The 17,500-nt window shown below is 41.8% G+C and overlaps 3 protein-coding genes across 5 annotated transcripts in view; 1 reads left to right on the plus strand and 2 right to left on the minus strand.

Annotated features, from left to right (window-relative positions):
- Positions 1-4,752, minus strand: part of itsn2a (intersectin 2a) — a 43,221-nt gene extending 38,469 nt beyond the window's left edge. For 2 of the 3 annotated variants that reach the window (XM_060882691.1, XM_060882688.1), the window contains exon 1: positions 4,597-4,752. The gene's annotated coding sequence lies outside the window, so the exon portion shown is untranslated. Of the gene's footprint in view, positions 1-4,461 lie in introns of all 3 variants that reach the window. The other variant, XM_060882689.1, reaches the window with a different exon arrangement.
- Positions 4,753-5,775: 1,023 nt separating this feature from the next.
- Positions 5,776-8,467, minus strand: mrpl19 (mitochondrial ribosomal protein L19). The gene is made up of 6 exons (XM_060883191.1): positions 8,322-8,467; positions 7,292-7,415; positions 6,870-6,988; positions 6,644-6,778; positions 6,211-6,392; positions 5,776-6,120 (listed from the first exon to the last, which is right to left on the minus strand). The coding sequence occupies exons 1-6, from the start codon at positions 8,389-8,391 to the stop codon at positions 5,899-5,901; spliced, it is 852 nt and encodes a 283-aa protein (XP_060739174.1). The 5' UTR covers positions 8,392-8,467; the 3' UTR covers positions 5,776-5,898.
- Positions 8,468-10,329: 1,862 nt separating this feature from the next.
- LOC132855059 (protein eva-1 homolog C) overlaps positions 10,330-17,500 on the plus strand; it is a 38,029-nt gene continuing 30,858 nt past the window's right edge. The window contains exon 1 of the mRNA XM_060883776.1: positions 10,330-10,521. Coding sequence (XP_060739759.1) covers positions 10,431-10,521 — 91 coding nt within the window. The 5' untranslated portion in view covers positions 10,330-10,430. The remainder of the gene's footprint in view (positions 10,522-17,500) is intronic.

The raw sequence follows: 17,500 nt of genomic DNA on the forward strand, positions 1-17,500 counted from the left end.
GTGTGGTGCAGTGTAGTGTAGTATAGTATGGTGTAGTATAGTGTAGTGTAGTATAGTGTGGTGCAGTGTAGTGTAGTATAGTGTAGTATAGTGTGGTGCAGTTTAGTGTAGTATAGTATAGTACAGTATAGTACAGTATAGCGTGGTGCAGTATAGTGTAGTATAGTGTAGTGGAGTGTAGTGTAGTATAGTGTAGTGTAGTATAGTGTGGTGCAGTGTAGTATAGTACAGTATAGTGTGGTGCAGTATAGTGTTAGTATAGTGTAGTGTGGTGTAGTGTAGTACAGTATAGTGTAGTATAGTGTAGTATAGTGTAGTGTAGTATAGTGTGGTGCAGTATAGTGTTAGTATAGTGTAGTGTAGTGTAGTATAGTATAGTACAGTATAGTACAGTATAGTGTGGTGCAGTATAGTGTAGTATAGTGTAGTATAGTATAGTGTAGTGTAGTATAGTGTGGTGTAGTGTAGTGTAGTATAGTGTGGTGCAGTGTAGTGTGGTGCAGTGTAGTGTAGTATAGTACAGTATAGTACAGTATATTACAGTATAGTGTGGTGCAGTATAGTGTAGTGTAGTATAGTGTGGTGTAGTGTAGTGTAGTATAGTGTGGTGTAGTATAGTATAGTACAGTATAGTGTGCTGTAGTATAGTGTGCTGTATTATAGTATAGTACAGTATAGTGTGCTGTAGTATAGTGTGGTGTAGTATAGTATAGTACAGTATAGTGTGCTGTAGTATAGTGTGCTGTATTATAGTATAGTACAGTATAGTGTGCTGTAGTATAGTGTGCTGTATTATAGTATAGTACAGTATAGTGTGCTGTAGTATAGTGTGCTGTATTATAGTATAGTACAGTATAGTGTGCTGTAGTATAGTGTGGTGTAGTATAGTATAGTACAGTATAGTGTGCTGTAGTATAGTGTGGTGTATTACACCACAGTGTAATGTATTATCATGTAGTATAGTACAGTACAGTATAATGTATTGTATTGTTGTTAAGAACAGTGTAGTGTATAATAGTGTAAAGTCTTATCATAGTGTAGTTAATGTAATATATAGTATTGTGTAGTGCCAGCTGCAGAACTCCTGCTGCTTAAATGTGTACTATTTAGAGCCATTCTGCACTAATGTACATTTAATTTCAGCTTCCAGGCACAGCAGCATGATGTTTATCCTCACTCTCTTCCTCACTGTGTATCAGGATGTTAATGGAGAAACACTGTGATGCAACCTGCTGTGTTAAATGCACTACTGCCTTTCTAGATCTTTTATCACAGGACAGCTGGGACTATCATTCCTGTTTACTGAACAACAGAACAAAGACAAGTCTAGAAATCAAACACTGTGTCCAAAAACAGAACTATAGTGACAGATGCTCAGGTCCAAACGCCTGCTCTAAAATCCCTGAGTCTCAGATTACATCACATACCAACATAAAATATTATTTTCTTTATTTAAAAAATACGGCATTTTGCCTGTCTCTGCAAACAGCTGATCACGTACACACACACACACACACACACACACACACACACACAGAGCAGCTGTTCGTTCCAGCAAAGATGTGTAATTATTCAATATGTGATGATGGCAACCAGCAGCGTGAGAAAGGCATAAAGTTTAGCAAGGAGAAAAGGCACGTCAGCCGGTTTCACCTGTCAACACACACACACACACACACACACACACACACACCTGTCCCTTTACACAGCTATAGGTATAAAACTGTAACATCTACCTCAGTTCCAGTGATGTCCATTTAATACATTCCTATTATTTACCGCCATCTACATCCAACTGACTGAAGCATTCATTTTGCTTGCTTGCTACTGCAGTGACGGACAGAGAATGTGTGTGTGTGTGTGTGAGAGACAGAGAGAAAGAGAAAGACAGAGAGAGAGAGAGACAGTTCTATTTAAACAATGGGTTTTTCCAAGTTCAGCTACTTATATATTTTACACCATCTAGGCCGTCAATAATCTAACTGGTGTAAGTGTAAAGAGCTTTTTATTTATTTTGTTTTTCATGCGCTGCATTTTGTTTGCAGTGTCAGTATTCTAAAATTAGCTAGCATTTACATTAAGCAACATCTCTTCCTAACCTTTAACAGACCTGAATCCGGTATGTACAATTTACAATTTCTTCTAGTTACGAACTAAAATGTGTACAGTTTTATTGCCTTGTTTATTATACTGGACAGCATGCTCATGTAGGCAGCCATGTTTAGTCTGGGCTGTCAGAAAGCTTCCAAATTATGAATTATTTATATTATCAACTAAAATTGTGGAAGCATTGTTGCTAGGCAACTGAATTGTGCGAGTATAAGCTAGCTCATTTCATGATCATGAAACTTAGACACAGCAGTCAGGACGATGATGAGAATAAATTAATCAATTATCGTCCGATTCTAAAAACAAACGTCTGAGGGTTTCTGCCATATTGAGAAACATCAAGACGAAAGTGCGACTTGTGGTCTCGACTGTGATGAGTGTAATCTCTCAGATCACTCTCACTCACTCATCTTCTACCGGTTATCCGAACTACCTCGGGTCACGGGGAGCCTGTGCCTATCTCAGGCATCATGGGGCATCAAGGCAGGATACACCCTGGACAGAGTGCCAACCCATCACAGGGCACAAACACACACACTCTCATTCACTCACACACTACGGACAATTTTCCAGAGATGCCAATCAACCTACCATGCATGTCTTTGGACCGGAGGAGGAAACCGGGGTACCCGGAGGAAACCCCCGAGGCACGGGGAGAACATGCAAACTCCACACACACAAGGTGGAGGGGGGGATCGAACCCCCACGCCACCGTGCCCCCCTCTCTCAGATCACATGAAAGCTAATTTAAAATCTTATGGAAATCGCTGTGAATTGTGGATATTCACAGCGATTTTCTGCTACATAATCCAGGTTGAGATTTGTTTCTGTCAGTTATACAGAGTTCACTATGCTGTTTTGAGTTACAGTGGTGTGCAAAAGCTCTTGGATGTTAATCTGAGCAATGAACAAAGCACAAGTGAAAACGTTCCTAATGTCTCACGTTTCAGTAAAAAATAAGGGCTGTGAGAGGATACGGCTGCAGGACGTGGTGCTTTCACCTGCTAAACCCGTTTGGTGATGTGATTACAAACAAGACCATGTAGGTCATGGCGTGGTGTTCAGGTACAGCAGACACCTAATGCCGTCAGTGCCACTGTGTTTAAAGGATACTTTTGAGATGTTAATGAGAAGATGGAACATCTTTGTGCAATGAATATTGTTGTCCTATACAAGCCTCCAGTCTAAATATGGCCGTATGTTTTTTATGTGTTCATTCACTTTTCTTCTGCTCTTCCATGCGGAGGCTGCGATGGCAACATCTCCAGCCACAGATTTCAGAACCTTTATGAGGATCCACTAATGATCCCAAGCCGATTGGTCCATCCAGTTGGATGCTCCTGATACAGCTTCAACCAAGGAGCATCCAATCTACCTTATCGTTCACTTAAGATGAGCAATGGATCCTTCAGATTCCCCTAAATTGTCAAGCTCCTCACTCTTATTCACTGTTCCACATCTACCAATGCTGTGGAGAAACAGCTTCTCCATAACCTCATCCTTTTGTTCATTACCCACACCTCATAACCATTAATGATGGATTGGGATGTAGAGCAGTAAACACAGAGCTTGGTCCACACACCTCATCCTTTTATCAATATAAACCTCTGTTTTTTTAAATATTTGAATAAGATTCAGAGAAATTCTAATCACATCATTAACAATAGGGCTGGTTTAATTCAGACCAGTCTGATCATGTGGATGGGTGTTAATGGACATAATCTGGTCCGTTGGTGCTCAGATCTGTGTCTGTGATCATCTTCCTCTAGTGTTTCCAACTCAAAGACATTCAGATAAAGAATTAATGGTATCGGAGTCATAGTTTTATAACAACCCGCTATTGATCTTCATCAGGTTCCCTTTCAGAAGTAAAAGGAACCATCTTTACATATTAACGGTGCAGAAGATCCTAGATAGTAAAGTATTAAAGGTACATAAATCGTTTTTTTTTCATGCACCTTTGTGCTGAAGGTATAAAAATAAAGACGTATACTATGTAATTCCCCCCGAACACCTCGGTGAAGTAGCTTTATTTATCAGAGTGTACAGACTCAGGAGTTCCTGATGAAAATCTAGAGCAGGTTGTCACGTGCCCCCTGGTTTGGTACCTGTATTTCTGAGATATGATGGAGTAAATCATGATGGATGGAGTAAATCATGATGGAGATCCAGAAAAGCTCCCTGTTGTTCTATTTAAGGAGCCTACTTCTGTTCTGTCAGAATGTCAATGTTGATTCCAAACCCGTTTTATTTAATGTTGTTTGTTATTATTATTATTATTATTATTATTATTATTATCATTAATAAAGATGAGCAAACATCAGCATGATTAATATCCCAAATCAAACACACCTTGTGTTTTAGTCCGAACTCCGCAGGAAGGCGGATCCTGTTTACATCACTTCAGTCTCCTCATTATAATAAAGCCGCTTATCGGTTCTGATGAACAGCTCCGTGATCAGTGATCGCACCGGTCCGGGTTCTTACCGTGCGCGTCGCGAGGACTCCGTCGTCGCTCCGTTCCTGACCTGACCGGGTGAAACGCAGGGATTTCTCTCTCTCTCTCTCTCTCTCTCTCTCTCTCTCTCTTCTCCCTCACTCCTTCTCTTTCTTTCCGTATCCAGGTATCCAGGTTGCTGAGGAACGCTTATTAAACAGATCCAGCGACCGACCGACCGACCGACGGAGCGCTCGAGCTGTCCGTGAGACGGGTGACGTCACGGAAACGGCGCGCCGGGGCGGGGATTTTCGAGAACGCGCTCTCGCGCAGGTCGACCCACATTGGCGTACAGATGTGCGCGGGCGCGCGCGCTCACCGGCCAGCTGTGCGGTGAAGCGCCACAACATCCAAGCAGCAGCAGAACTTTGGTGTAAATCCTCCTAAATTCCATTTTTTTTATGAAAGTACACATAATATCTCAGAATAGAAAAAAATACAAAGCATTAAAGGTTAAATCTACCGTTTAATCGTTAACGTTAACGTTCGTTTTCATGAAGTAACGTGAGCTTCATTTTAGTTCCATCACCATTCCGTTCTGCACTGACATACAGATGAATATTATTAGTTCATTTAAAATCTTTTTTGTAGGTGATTTAAAGCTACACTACAAACGTCTCACGACTAAATCACTAATAATTAAATAAAATACATTTACAGATTAAAGTGGATCTAGATGCAAAATAAGAACAGGATTTTGTCCCAGGGAACAAATCTCATCTAGGCCATGAGACATATTTAATGGTGTAATTAAGTAGTGAATATATTAAGTGTGAGAAGTAATTGTGATTAAAACTGCCGTGTGCTGCCCCCTGTGGTCAGAGTAGGGAACTGCAACACAAGGAATTATGATAGCTGAAATATCGAACACGTTCAAATCGACATTTGTTCATTTTTTATCACACATGGCGATCAGGGTCATCATCTGTTTACTGTGTTTTTATTAAAAATGGCAGTTTTGGCCTTAAAGGTACATCTGAAGCATCTAAATATCGTAAAAATCATCTGAAGTTTGATGTTAATGATGTTAATGATGTTAAGTGAGGTAAGATTAACGCTTATGTTTCATCAAACAGCAGAAACTATATTTTGATGTAAAACAAAACAGATTAATAAAAAAAAAATTCTTATTAATATCATATTATTCATGGGAATATTCATTATTTACGCTTGCACGTTCTCATTTAATGACAATTCCATTTTTATTCACTTTACAGATACAAACAAACAAACAAACAAACAAACAGCTGTATGAAACTGAGTCCATGTTAGGAGGCAGGAGAGCAGTGCGTTCACTTTCTAAGCTCCATCTGCAATTCCTGGTAGATTTTCTCCTCTAGTGCGGACGTGTCATACTCCTTCAGCATGTCGTACCGCCTCCACGGCTCCGCCCACTTCTGAGCATGCTCCATTTTCTCCGGGGTCAGACACAGGTCAAAACGTATTCCATGGATGTTGAACTTGGGACGCTCCCATCGCTTGGACCAGGGACGAGGCTTCATCCTTACCTTTAGCTAGAGAGAGAGAGAGAGAGAGAGAGAGGTGTAAACTCACAGAAAATGAAAAACAGTGTAAGATGGTTTCATGACCTGTCTCACACCCACCTCGTTGACAGGAACTTCCTGCGTAGGTGACAGGTGGACAGGCTTCATGTCGAAGGCGAAGGTGCTGTATTCTGGCAGAGCATCTCTCAGGTACATCAGGTTATCATCCAGTCTCTTCTCCAGCTTCAGCACCTCAATGTGCTTCAAGCGAGGATTGTACAGCTCATAACAGATTTCCACTCCTAAACACACACACACACACACACACACACACACTCTCCTGACATGCTGCTGAAAATAACAGTCACTCACAGCCCTGAAGAGGGAGTGTAGAGCTTTAATGAGAGTAGATAAACAAATGTACTACTCAGGTTTGGGTCAAATTCTAACCTAGTGATCGGTGGAAAAAAGAGAAACGTGGAAAAAGAGAAACAAAGGCACGTGGGACTCAGATACCTTAACACTCATCTTCACCCTCTGAGGAGGAGCTCACCTTGTCCGTCGACGATGTTCCTGAGGATGAAGGTAGCACCGAGTCCTTTACCAGAGCGCTGGATGCAGATTCCCACAAAGCAGTTGGTGTTGTTGGCGGCATGCGGGTCTGACGTGGTGACGGACAAAACGCTTCCTGAAAACAACCCAGTTAACTTCAGACACCTGTTCATCAACCACACAAAAAAGTAGTTAAGTAGGTAGCTTCTATCAGAAAGGCTTCTTACCCACGTAGAACTCGGGAATGTTCAGTACTTTGCGTCTCTGGATCATGTCTTTGCGCTCGAGGAAGAATTTCAGTGGGGCTGTTCGCTGCCGTGGGGGAATAAACTCGGGACTGACAAACCTGCATAAAAACAAACAGTGTCGGTTTTACTCTTACACACTCCTGCGTCATCATGAAGGAGAACATTTATTATAGAGTATCTAAAAAGGCGAGAGCTAGAATCAGCCAGACTTCACGCATCCATGATGTGATGAGGTAATATTTTACTGATTACACTTTATTTTCTACTTTTCTGCTGCCGTCAGTCCTGTAAATCAGCTCTGTGCCATCTGAACATTACGGTTTAAAATCTTATCCTTTACATTTGATTTAAAGTCACAGTTTCTGACCAGACAGCTTCTTTCTCAGGAGAAACTTTCTCACCGTCGCATCGCTTCTTCAGGCTTTGATTTATCCACCATCACCGGTTTGGACGGAGGAGTGAACTTCGGCGGCTCGTCGCTCGAACCCGCAGCCTGTAATCGCGCTGTGAACACTGAAAACATGCCTTTAGGAAAAGAACGAACAAATAATTAGGATAAATGTTAAAACTGCACAATACACTTTATTATACGGCACTTAGTTCAGGTCCACCAATCTGATTGGTCGAGCTGCAAACTATAACAAAGACGTGGAAAACTAGCACGTTTTTCAGATAGAAATACATACATTCTGATTCCAATAAGAAAGTTAATCAGATGCCGATGAAAGGGAAGAAGACACACAGTAATCTTTATCATCATGTTTACATCCATGATTCTCACAGCACACTTACATTTAACTCGTTTAACCACATTTTAAAATATCAACTTGAAATACAAAAATATGTATTTTTAAATGTACATATATTTAAAGGTAAATATTGTACCTATAGAATTAGGCTTCAAATATATTGTGTGTGTGCGTGGGGGGGGGGGGGGGTGTAATTAAAAATAATATAAATAACACAGAATAAATATTTTTAGGTATAATTCAGGAGTACAGTGTAACAGAACCTGCAGCTATATGATAGATAGATAGATAGATAGATAGATAGATAGATAGATAGATAGATAGATAGAGACAGACAGACAGACAGACAGACAGACAGATAGATAGATAGATAGATAGATAGACAGAGACAGATAGAGATAGAGAGATAGACAGATAGATAGATAGATAGACAGACAGACAGACAGACAGACAGATAGAGATAGACAGATAGACAGATAGACAGATAGATAGATAGATAGATAGATAGATAGATAGATAAATAAATAAATAAATAAATAAATAAAATAACAAAAGCAGGTGTGAAATAATGACTTAAACACCGAGAAGTTTGTGCGCCTCAATGCAACTCTTTACACACCAATATTACTGTTCACTCGGTTTTATATCATCTGTTAAATAAATAATCAGTAAAATGACATACGTTCGTTCTGAAACTGCACATTTCGGATGAATCCTATCAACACTCCTGTCCTCTGTGTGCACGCCGCCATGTTTAATCACGTGTCGAAGACGGAACTCGCAAAAGGACAAACGACGCTCTGTAGAAAAGGCGTTGTGATTTTCCTCGTTTTTTATTCTTGCGCACTTTCGACTTGAAAAGCGTCTAAAATACACAGAGTGATGTTTTATAAAATAACACAAACTGGTGTTTACTCTGTATGTAAGAATATGTGAAATGTATCCACGTTAAATGTGTCTGTTTAAGCTGGAAAACGCCAAGAGTGCAATAACGTGTGTTTTCCACAAGGTGTCGCTCGAGTCTAATATTTACACCGTCTCCATCATTGAATACATGAACTCTGGTTCACTACCGTAGGTCACAGCCTTAAGATCCCATAAATGCAAAGTTGTTGTTTTTATTCACTATCACTGTGTGTGACAGTGTGTATTCTTTATATCTGAGTATATTTGTATGTTAAAAGATCCTCATGACAAATATGTGATTAAAGGAAATTATTAAATTCCTGCTTATGTGACCCATTCCCAGTGTGAAACATTCTTTAAATTACTCTCTCACTCACTCATCTTCTACCACTTATCTGAACTACCTCGGGTCACGGGGAGCCTGTGCCTATCTCAGGCGTCATCGGGCATCAAGGCAGGATACACCCTGGACGGAGTGCCAACCCATCTCAAGGCACACACACACACACTCATTCACTCATACACTCACACACTACGGACAATTTTCCAGAGATGCCAATCAACCTACCATGCATGTCTTTGGACCGGGGGAGGAAACCGGAGTACCCGGAGGAAACCCCCGAGGCACAGGGAGAACATGCAAACTCCACACACACAAGGCGGAGGCGGGAATCAAACCCCCAACCCTGGAGGTGTGAGGCCAACGTGCTAACCACTAAGCCACCGTGCCCCCCTTCTTTAAATTAGCTTGGGATAATAAGGAGATTTTTCTCCCTCCCATCAGGTTTAAGAGACTATACAGAATAAACGAGCTTCACATAACCGCAGTAGGTGTAAGATGCCCCTTTTCCACAGAGGCAGTTTGAGTGCTGGTTCAGAGCCTAATATAAAATCAGTTCTTTCTTTTTCGACACCCAAAGCACCGGCCAGGAAAAGTGGTTCTTAAGTAGCACCAAAACATTCTGGTCTAGACTTAAGTACAGCTTGCGTCAGGGCCTGAGGGCGGGGTTACTGTGACCAACAAGACAAAAGAGAACGTCGTTAGCACCATTTTAAAATCGTTTTAAATCAGGATTCGCCGCATTTGGATGCCAATGCAGGTTTGCAAAGCCATGAGCATTAACAGTAAAGCAACATCCGCCATTGTTGATGTTGTGTTTGTGTTTGCAGCGCTATCGTTGCTGGGAAAGATGAGAAGTAAAACTTGGCTCTGTGATGGCTCTCTAGCCCATGGAAGGGGGCTAGAAGTTTTTAGAAGGCTCGCCAGTGGAACCAACTTAGAACCAGCACCCGGTTCTTTCTGGTGGAAAAGGGGGCAAGATTTTCATCAGTACAGAACCAAAAGTCCAGATGTGATCCACCTCCTGCTATAAACCAAACCCCACCCTGAACCTTTACCCCTTATAACTTAACACACACTGTTTAGAACCCGATCTTGCTAGATTATGTCCTGTGCTCATTAGCATTTTCATGAGTTATCGTGTCGTATATGCATTCAAACCGTTCAGTTTCAGACTTGTTCCATCTACGGAAAAGTAGCTAAAGTCGGTCCGAAAAGTCAAAACATCGGTCGCTAAAGGAGTCTGAAACGTTGTTAAAATAGCGAAAACACTTGTACAGCCTGAAACACAATGACTTCTGCTTAAACCCCGCCCAGATGGGAGGAGCTTGATCAGGTCCGACTCCGCCCCCTGTCGAAGGGCTAATTGGGATTTTGTAAAGATTCCCACTGGGATACTTTGCGGAGTTTAGGACCTTGAAGAAGCTCCCTCAGTCTCCCTGACACACACACACACACACACACACACACAAACTCCTAGGCAGCATTCCACACTGAAGCCCCCGATGCTGCGCTCAGAGCTCCGGGATCCGCGCCGCTCCAAGGATGTTCCTCCCGGATGTGGCCGCTCACTGCGCGCTCCTGCTCGGGTTCACCTGCCTGGCCGCTTTCGCTAACACTTCCCCACATTTCTCAGGTGAGGAAATGTTTCTTCTCTCTCTCTCTCTCTCTCTCTCTCTCCCTCTCTCTCTCCTTCCCTCCATCACCAGCGTCTGTGCGACTTTTTATTCTTTACTGTCGGTGCGTTAAACAGTGCCACAGTGTCAGCAGTTACACCTCCGATTTGTTCACCTTGTCTGAGATTTTTAAATGATGCAGATGTTTAAATTCATGAGTTGTAAACTTTAATGTGGAGTTTGAAGAGGGTTTAAAGAGCACAACAATTCTTACAAACAAACAAATAAATAAAGTTAACAGAAATTACGCAGCGTCTCACCGTCAATGACGCGCGTTTTCTCTGCGTATTAGATGTCTGTTACCTGGCCAAGGTGCGTGTGGTGTCACTTTAATGGGGTTTTTATAAGTGCTTCTTAAACTCCAGGGTACTTTTTTAAAGGTGTAAACACGTTTATACGCCAATGATACGTTACAAACACGTTGCTTTTGAGGGCACAGTTTGGGTTCCTCGTGGAGAACCTGCAAGTGCCCTGAATCTGAGGTGCTAATTACTAATGAGATCATTAACAGAGGTGAATCAGGTCTGCTGGTGGCTTCTACAGGACCAGAGCTGACCAGAGCAGAGAGAGAGAGAGAAATGATGGCGCATGGAGACGTGTTCAAGCACTGAAACCTGTCCTGGATGTTTATGGTACTTTAAACATCATGCTTCTGAAGTACTCTTACTTCACACACTAAAACACAAAGTAAGGGTTATTTATTAGCTCATGAGCTCAGTCGAGTGTGTTTGGTATGCAAATGTGCAGGACAAGTGTGCTCTGTGATCAGGATTAAGAAACGGACCATTTACATAAGCATTTAAACCTCTTTAGGTTCATTAGTTCATGATTACACATGAGGAAATGAAAATGGAACAGAAATGCCGATCAGGTGGATTGATGTCCAAATGTATTATTAGTTTAGTCTCTGCTCTGATTTTGTAGATAAAATCACACACTGTAAATTATTTATTTGAGGTTGTTGGTCTTGGCAGCAATGCAAACAAAGACAAGTGGGAGAAAATAAAACAACACAGTAATGGGTGCGTCCCAAAACCTGTGTATTTGCACGCTATTCTACACTCTTTTGTAATATAAAGTGTAGAAAATTCTAAGACAACGACGAAGTGCAATTCAAGTACCTGGATGATGCGCTTATACAACTGGACAAAAAAAACAAGTGTGAAATGTTGGACACTTCGTGCACTCATGAAGCTGAAAAGGGTGGAAATATTTTCAAGACGGCTGAAGACAAGCCAGTGGACAAGATGTCTTTTATTAAAATAAAAAAAGTCTTGTACATTAGTTCACATTGTGTGATTTTTTTTTTCATGTTATCTTTTTACGTGCATTTGACATCATTCGGGGGGGGGCACGGTGGCTTAGTGGTTAGCACGTTCGCCTCACACCTCCAGGGTTGGGGGTTCGATTCCCGCCTCCACCTTGTGTGTGTGGAGTTTGCATGTTCTCCCCGTGCCTCGGGGGTTTCCTCCGGGTACTCCGGTTTCCTCCCCCGGTCCAAAGACATGCATGGTAGGTTGATTGGCATCTCTGGAAAATTGTCCTGAGTGTGTGAGTGAATGAGTGTGTGTGTGTGTGTGTGTGTGCCCTGCGATGGGTTGGCACTCCGTCCAGGGTGTATCCTGCCTTGATGCCCGATGATGCCTGAGATAGGCACAGGCTCCCCGTGACCCGAGATAGTTCGGATAAGCGGTAGAAGATGAGTGAGTGAGTGAGAGAGAGTGACATCATTCGCTATCGACTAGGAAACAGCTGCTACTTCCTGTTCCTGTCATTTGAGACTGTACGACCCTGTTAACGTTCACACACTAGATGCTAGTCTACACGGTGCACAGTGTAAGTGTGTAGCGTCATTTGTGATCGTCATTAATTCAAGGTTCTTCCTCGTATAATCGGACAAGAAGAACAGAGTAGAATTCTGTGAAGATCTCAGCAGGTTCGTCTCGTCCAGTGCAATTGGAATTAATCTTAAAACGAGGGCAGAATAATAGTGAGATTGTGTTTAACCCTAACTTTAACCTTAACACACACAGTCAGGATCAAATCCACCCTGAGAACGAACACTGTGAAAAGTGACGTCTGATCAGAAAGTCTTCAACATGTACTGAACATCCTGTAAACAAACTCTGTACTGTTTGTCCTGACTGTTCCACACCCGTATACAGTAATGATTTATAACCGGGGGGCAGAGTGAGTGATGCAGATAACAGTTCAAGAGCAGAAATGGTGTGTTAGAGGTGTTGAGTGTGAAAGCTCTCAGTTCTGAGCTGCGTCCTCAGTTAAGTGTTCCAGAGGCTCAGAGTCAGCTGTAAAGACTCCTAATGGACGTGTGGATTAGTGAATACGGTTGGGCTTTAATAAGAGGGTGTGTTTGAGGTCCTCATTGTGTGTGTGTGTGTGAGTGTGTGTGTGTGTCAGTAGTGGAATATACCATCTCAGAATATCTGCTGTTTTCTCTACACTAAATATAAACCTTCCTTCTTATCGTCTGTCACCACAGTTAGATTCTGGTTTTGCTATTTAGCCGGTTGGCAGTAAACAAAATGTAAACTTGGCACAAACTCTGAAAACACGGCTATGTTTAGCTAAGTTCGCTAATTAACAATGATATCTTGTGCTAAAAAAAAAAAAATTATTTATGTTAACCAGAAGCACGTCAGGATAAAAAAACGAGGAAAAAACGTCTGGTTTAGTTGGTTAGCTTGCAGTTATCTCGCGTCCGTCTGCTTTCATCTTTAGATTTTTAAGACTTGGAAATTATTTCTGTGGTATTTTGGAGATCTCTACCCTGCGTTCGTGGCCAGGTTTGAACCTGTGAAGTGTTGTTATTCTCGTGCCAGAACATTAAACACAAACGCTGTGAGATTCAAACATGTTCATGCTTTTAGCTGCATCCAGTTAGCATAAATTTACCTCAGGAGGTCATTGCTCAGAAGCGTATTATGCTAAGCAGGACGTCTTCCGGCACTTTAAGCTGTTGTGTGAATTACCAAATGATCGATGATCCTGTTTCCTGTTCTGACTCTTGACCTCGTTCGTTTCGGATTTTCTCCTTCTGCTCTGAGGAAAGTTTTGCCTACACGTGTCGACTCGAGGTGGTTCAAACTGGAAACCGTGCCCTCGAGATAAGAGACGTCTGCTTGATTGGCAGGTGCTGGCACTGGGTTGCCGATGGAGACATAACATGTCACTGTGTGTGTGTGTGAGAAACCAAACCAAAGCGAGAACACTACATGACCTTCTGTAGCAGATCCCATGCTGTGGCTTGTTGCAGCCGGTCGCTGGCGTTTATGTAAATGATTTAGCTGAAGATTTTATAGCCGTTCTTGTTTCATTTCCTGTCTCTGCTCCGGTCGGTGAAGCTGTACTGAAGACATGCTGCTTAAACATTACAAGGGCAGAGACGTCCGTGTTTTACTCTTTACCTCAAGGTTACTCTTTAAGTGCGAGTTTTTCTAACTGGACTTTTATAGACGTCTTTGTTTTTTTTTTAAATGTGCCACTTGATCAGGTGTGTGATTGGTCGTCTGTCTTGTCCATCAAACTGTATCTTTTTATGTAAATGGGATGTTGGCTGAGTTTCTTGCGGAAATGTAGCGGACCCTGCCCTTATCCTGACTGACTAGGACTCATTGTGTGTGTGTGTGTGTGTGTGTGTGTGTGTGTGTGTGTGTGTGTGTGTGTGTGTGTGTGTGTGTGTGTGTGTGTGTGTGTGTGTGTGTGTGTGTTTTAAGGTTGGACCCACCAGGGTGCTACAGTGAAAGCCGAGGTTTCCTTTAGCTGTTCAATAGGATGTGTGGCTGTTAAAGGGTCAGAAGGTCAACTGAGGTCAAACCATTTCTAAGCATCACAGCATCCCACCCCCACAAATGACTTTTTTATCTCTCTCTCTCTCTCTCTCTCTCTCTCTCTGGGATATAAAATGACGTGAACAAAGACAAAGCCCGAGCTGTGTTATAATTACCCCGTGTTCTCACACGGACAGTAATAACAGTGTGAGTTCAGACTATAGAGGGAAGAATTTTTTTTTTAACAAAAATCACATCAAGATGCTCGCAAATTTTGTCACGGGGGTAACGATCCTGTAAAAGAGTCCAGTTACTGTTTAATCGATGTTATAAACTGTTTAACAAGAACCAAGGAGGAAAATTAAACAAATTAAATAAAAAAAAAAGTGTATAAAAAGACATTGATCTTAATATCAGAGTTAAAGTAAAGAAAATGGAGAGCAGAAGAGTGCAGAGCCTCAGAGCTCAGAACTGCAGAGACTCAAGCAGGACAAGGAAGGAAGGAGTGTGTGTGTGTGTGTGTGTGTGTGTGTGTTACGGCAAGTTCCGGAGGTGGAACCCGATACTCGTGCCTTCTGTCCGCATGAAAAACCCCTCCATCACCCCTCCTTGTTCTGTGCCCCCTCACCCTTACACACTCTTTCTTCTTTCTGTCTCTGACACACACACACACACACACACACACACACACACACACACACACACACACACACACACACACACACACACACAGTACCAGTGAAGTAGCTTGTGAACCTTTTCAGGACACGGGTTGTCGTGTTTGCCAGACAATCTTTTACATAATCTGAGCTCCTGCTGTAGGTTTTCATTTTGTTTAATCTGATTATGTAATAAATCTGGCTGGAAAATCAGATGTTGATTAAAAATAAATAAATAAAAAAACCAGCTGTTGTGTGAGAGATTTTTAACATGTATTTTTAATGTAGCAGCTAAAAAAAACTTCTTAGCGTTAACAATAGTTAGCTCGCACTCAGGTCACTAGAAATAATCTGGGGTTTTTTTTTCTTTCTTAGATCACTGAATAATTCTAAAATATTAATTTCCATTATTTTATTTTTTTCATTTCTAACAAATAAAAATGAAATAAGAAGAATTTCTTTAACTTGAAATTCATACTCAAACTGTTTCTCAACCGAGTCAGAATTCCCTCTGATTTTACTAATTGTATGCTATCCGCTAGGTAGCATATTAGCTAACAGACCTGTCGAGCTAATAGATTGTTAGGAGGAATTTTCTTTCCTGTTCTGAGTCATTTTCCATTTAATCTACTAAAATATTTAGTTGTTTCTCTTGAGCATTGTCAAGTTTACCTGCGCTTGTTTACTTATCTTTTATGCTAACAGTTAATAGAGTATATTAGCTAGCATGCATTTTAATTAGCTGCTGTATAGGAAAAAAATCCCTCAAATCAAATGTGTAGCTGCACACATCTCCTCTGTGTTATTTATTATTTATTTAGTTATGTGTGTGTGTGTGTGTGTTTTTTATCTAATATCCACTTTATTTTGCTTTAAAGAAGCTTTAAGTTTTACTTCTTGGAAAGTCTGTAAGTTTCAATCCTGAGTTTTAGTGGATGATTTCATACAACATTGCTGCTCACACAAATGACATCATTTTCCCCCACTTTGTGCGATTTACGAGTCTCATGTACACACACACACAGGGCTGGCAGGTGAGTTCTGTCTGAGCGGATCCTGTTGACTCATTGTTTTGTCTGTAGCGGTGTGTTGTCTGTCTGGAGTGTTGGGCGTCCAAACACCTTTCATAACCACACACACAGCTCAGGTCGCATCCTCATCCTACACACCTTATGCCCCCTTTTTCTTCTGGCTGTATAGTCAAAGCTGTAACCTTCTAATCAACACACTTGTAAAAAAAAAAACCTGTCCAGCGCCTTTGAAAAGTCCCAAACCAACGAGAGTAAACCGTCCTGTACTTATTTATTATTTAAAACGTACACTGCACTTTTGTGCTTATATTAAAAATGACCTGTGTGTTGTACTTGTTGACTAGGGATTAGCGTAAAAGATACGTTCGCTAGCATGCGTTTAACTACTTGGAAACATGGACGAGATCAAATAACATCGTTCCATCTGTGTAGAAGACGGGAAAATGTGAGGCGTCAGTACTGTACAGTTGTACTGACAGCTGAAGGACGGTGTGTGTGTGTGTTTTTAAACATTCCTAAGTGACAGTCTATGTATACAACACTAATGGAGGAGAAAAATCCTTTATTATCTTCACCTCCGACTCTCGTTTTTCCCTCTTGTTTTTCTTTCTCAGGTGAACGATGTGGGAGTCGATTTTTTTTTTTTTTTAAAAAAGGTGAAAAAAGAGTCGAATACCATTGTTTTATACCTGACGTTTGGACACAACTTATGCGTTTAGGATAGAAAGACAGATGGAAAAAGACTGGCGGAAAGATGGATAGAAAGATGGACACCCACATGAATAAAGACAGAGAGAGGGAGGGATAGCAGAACAGACATAAAGCAGAAAAACAGAAGGACAGATGAATAAATGGACGGAGGAATGGACAAAAAGACAGAAGGAGACACAGACAGACGGAGCCACAGACAGAGAGACAGATGGAGCCACAGACGGAGCCACAGACAGAGAGTCAAACGGAGCCACAGATAGACGGAGCCACAGACAGAGAGACAGACGGGGCCACAGACAGACGGGGCCACAGACAGACGGGGCCACAGACAGACGGAGCCACAGACAGACGGACAGACAGATGGAGCCACAGACAGAAAGACAAACAGAAGTGCACACAGACAGACAGACAGACGGAGCCACAGACAGACAGACAGACGGAGCCACAGATAGACAAACAGATGGAGCCACAGACAGAAAGACAAACAGAGGTGCACACAGACAGACAGACGGAGACACAGAAAGACGGAGACACAGACAGACAGACAGACGGAGACACAGACAGACGGAGATGCACACAGAGAGACAGACCGACAGACAGGCAGACGGGGACACACTGACAGACGGACAGACACGGAGAGACGGACAGACAGTAGTGTGTGAATGAGTGGCCGAGACACTGTCATTCTCATGCAGTGTCTCTACAAGTGTGTTTTGTCAAATTATCTTTTCATCTGCTCACCTCTCTCTC

This window comes from Tachysurus vachellii, chromosome 12 (genome assembly GCF_030014155.1).
Source record: "Tachysurus vachellii isolate PV-2020 chromosome 12, HZAU_Pvac_v1, whole genome shotgun sequence".
NCBI lineage: Eukaryota > Metazoa > Chordata > Actinopteri > Siluriformes > Bagridae > Tachysurus > Tachysurus vachellii.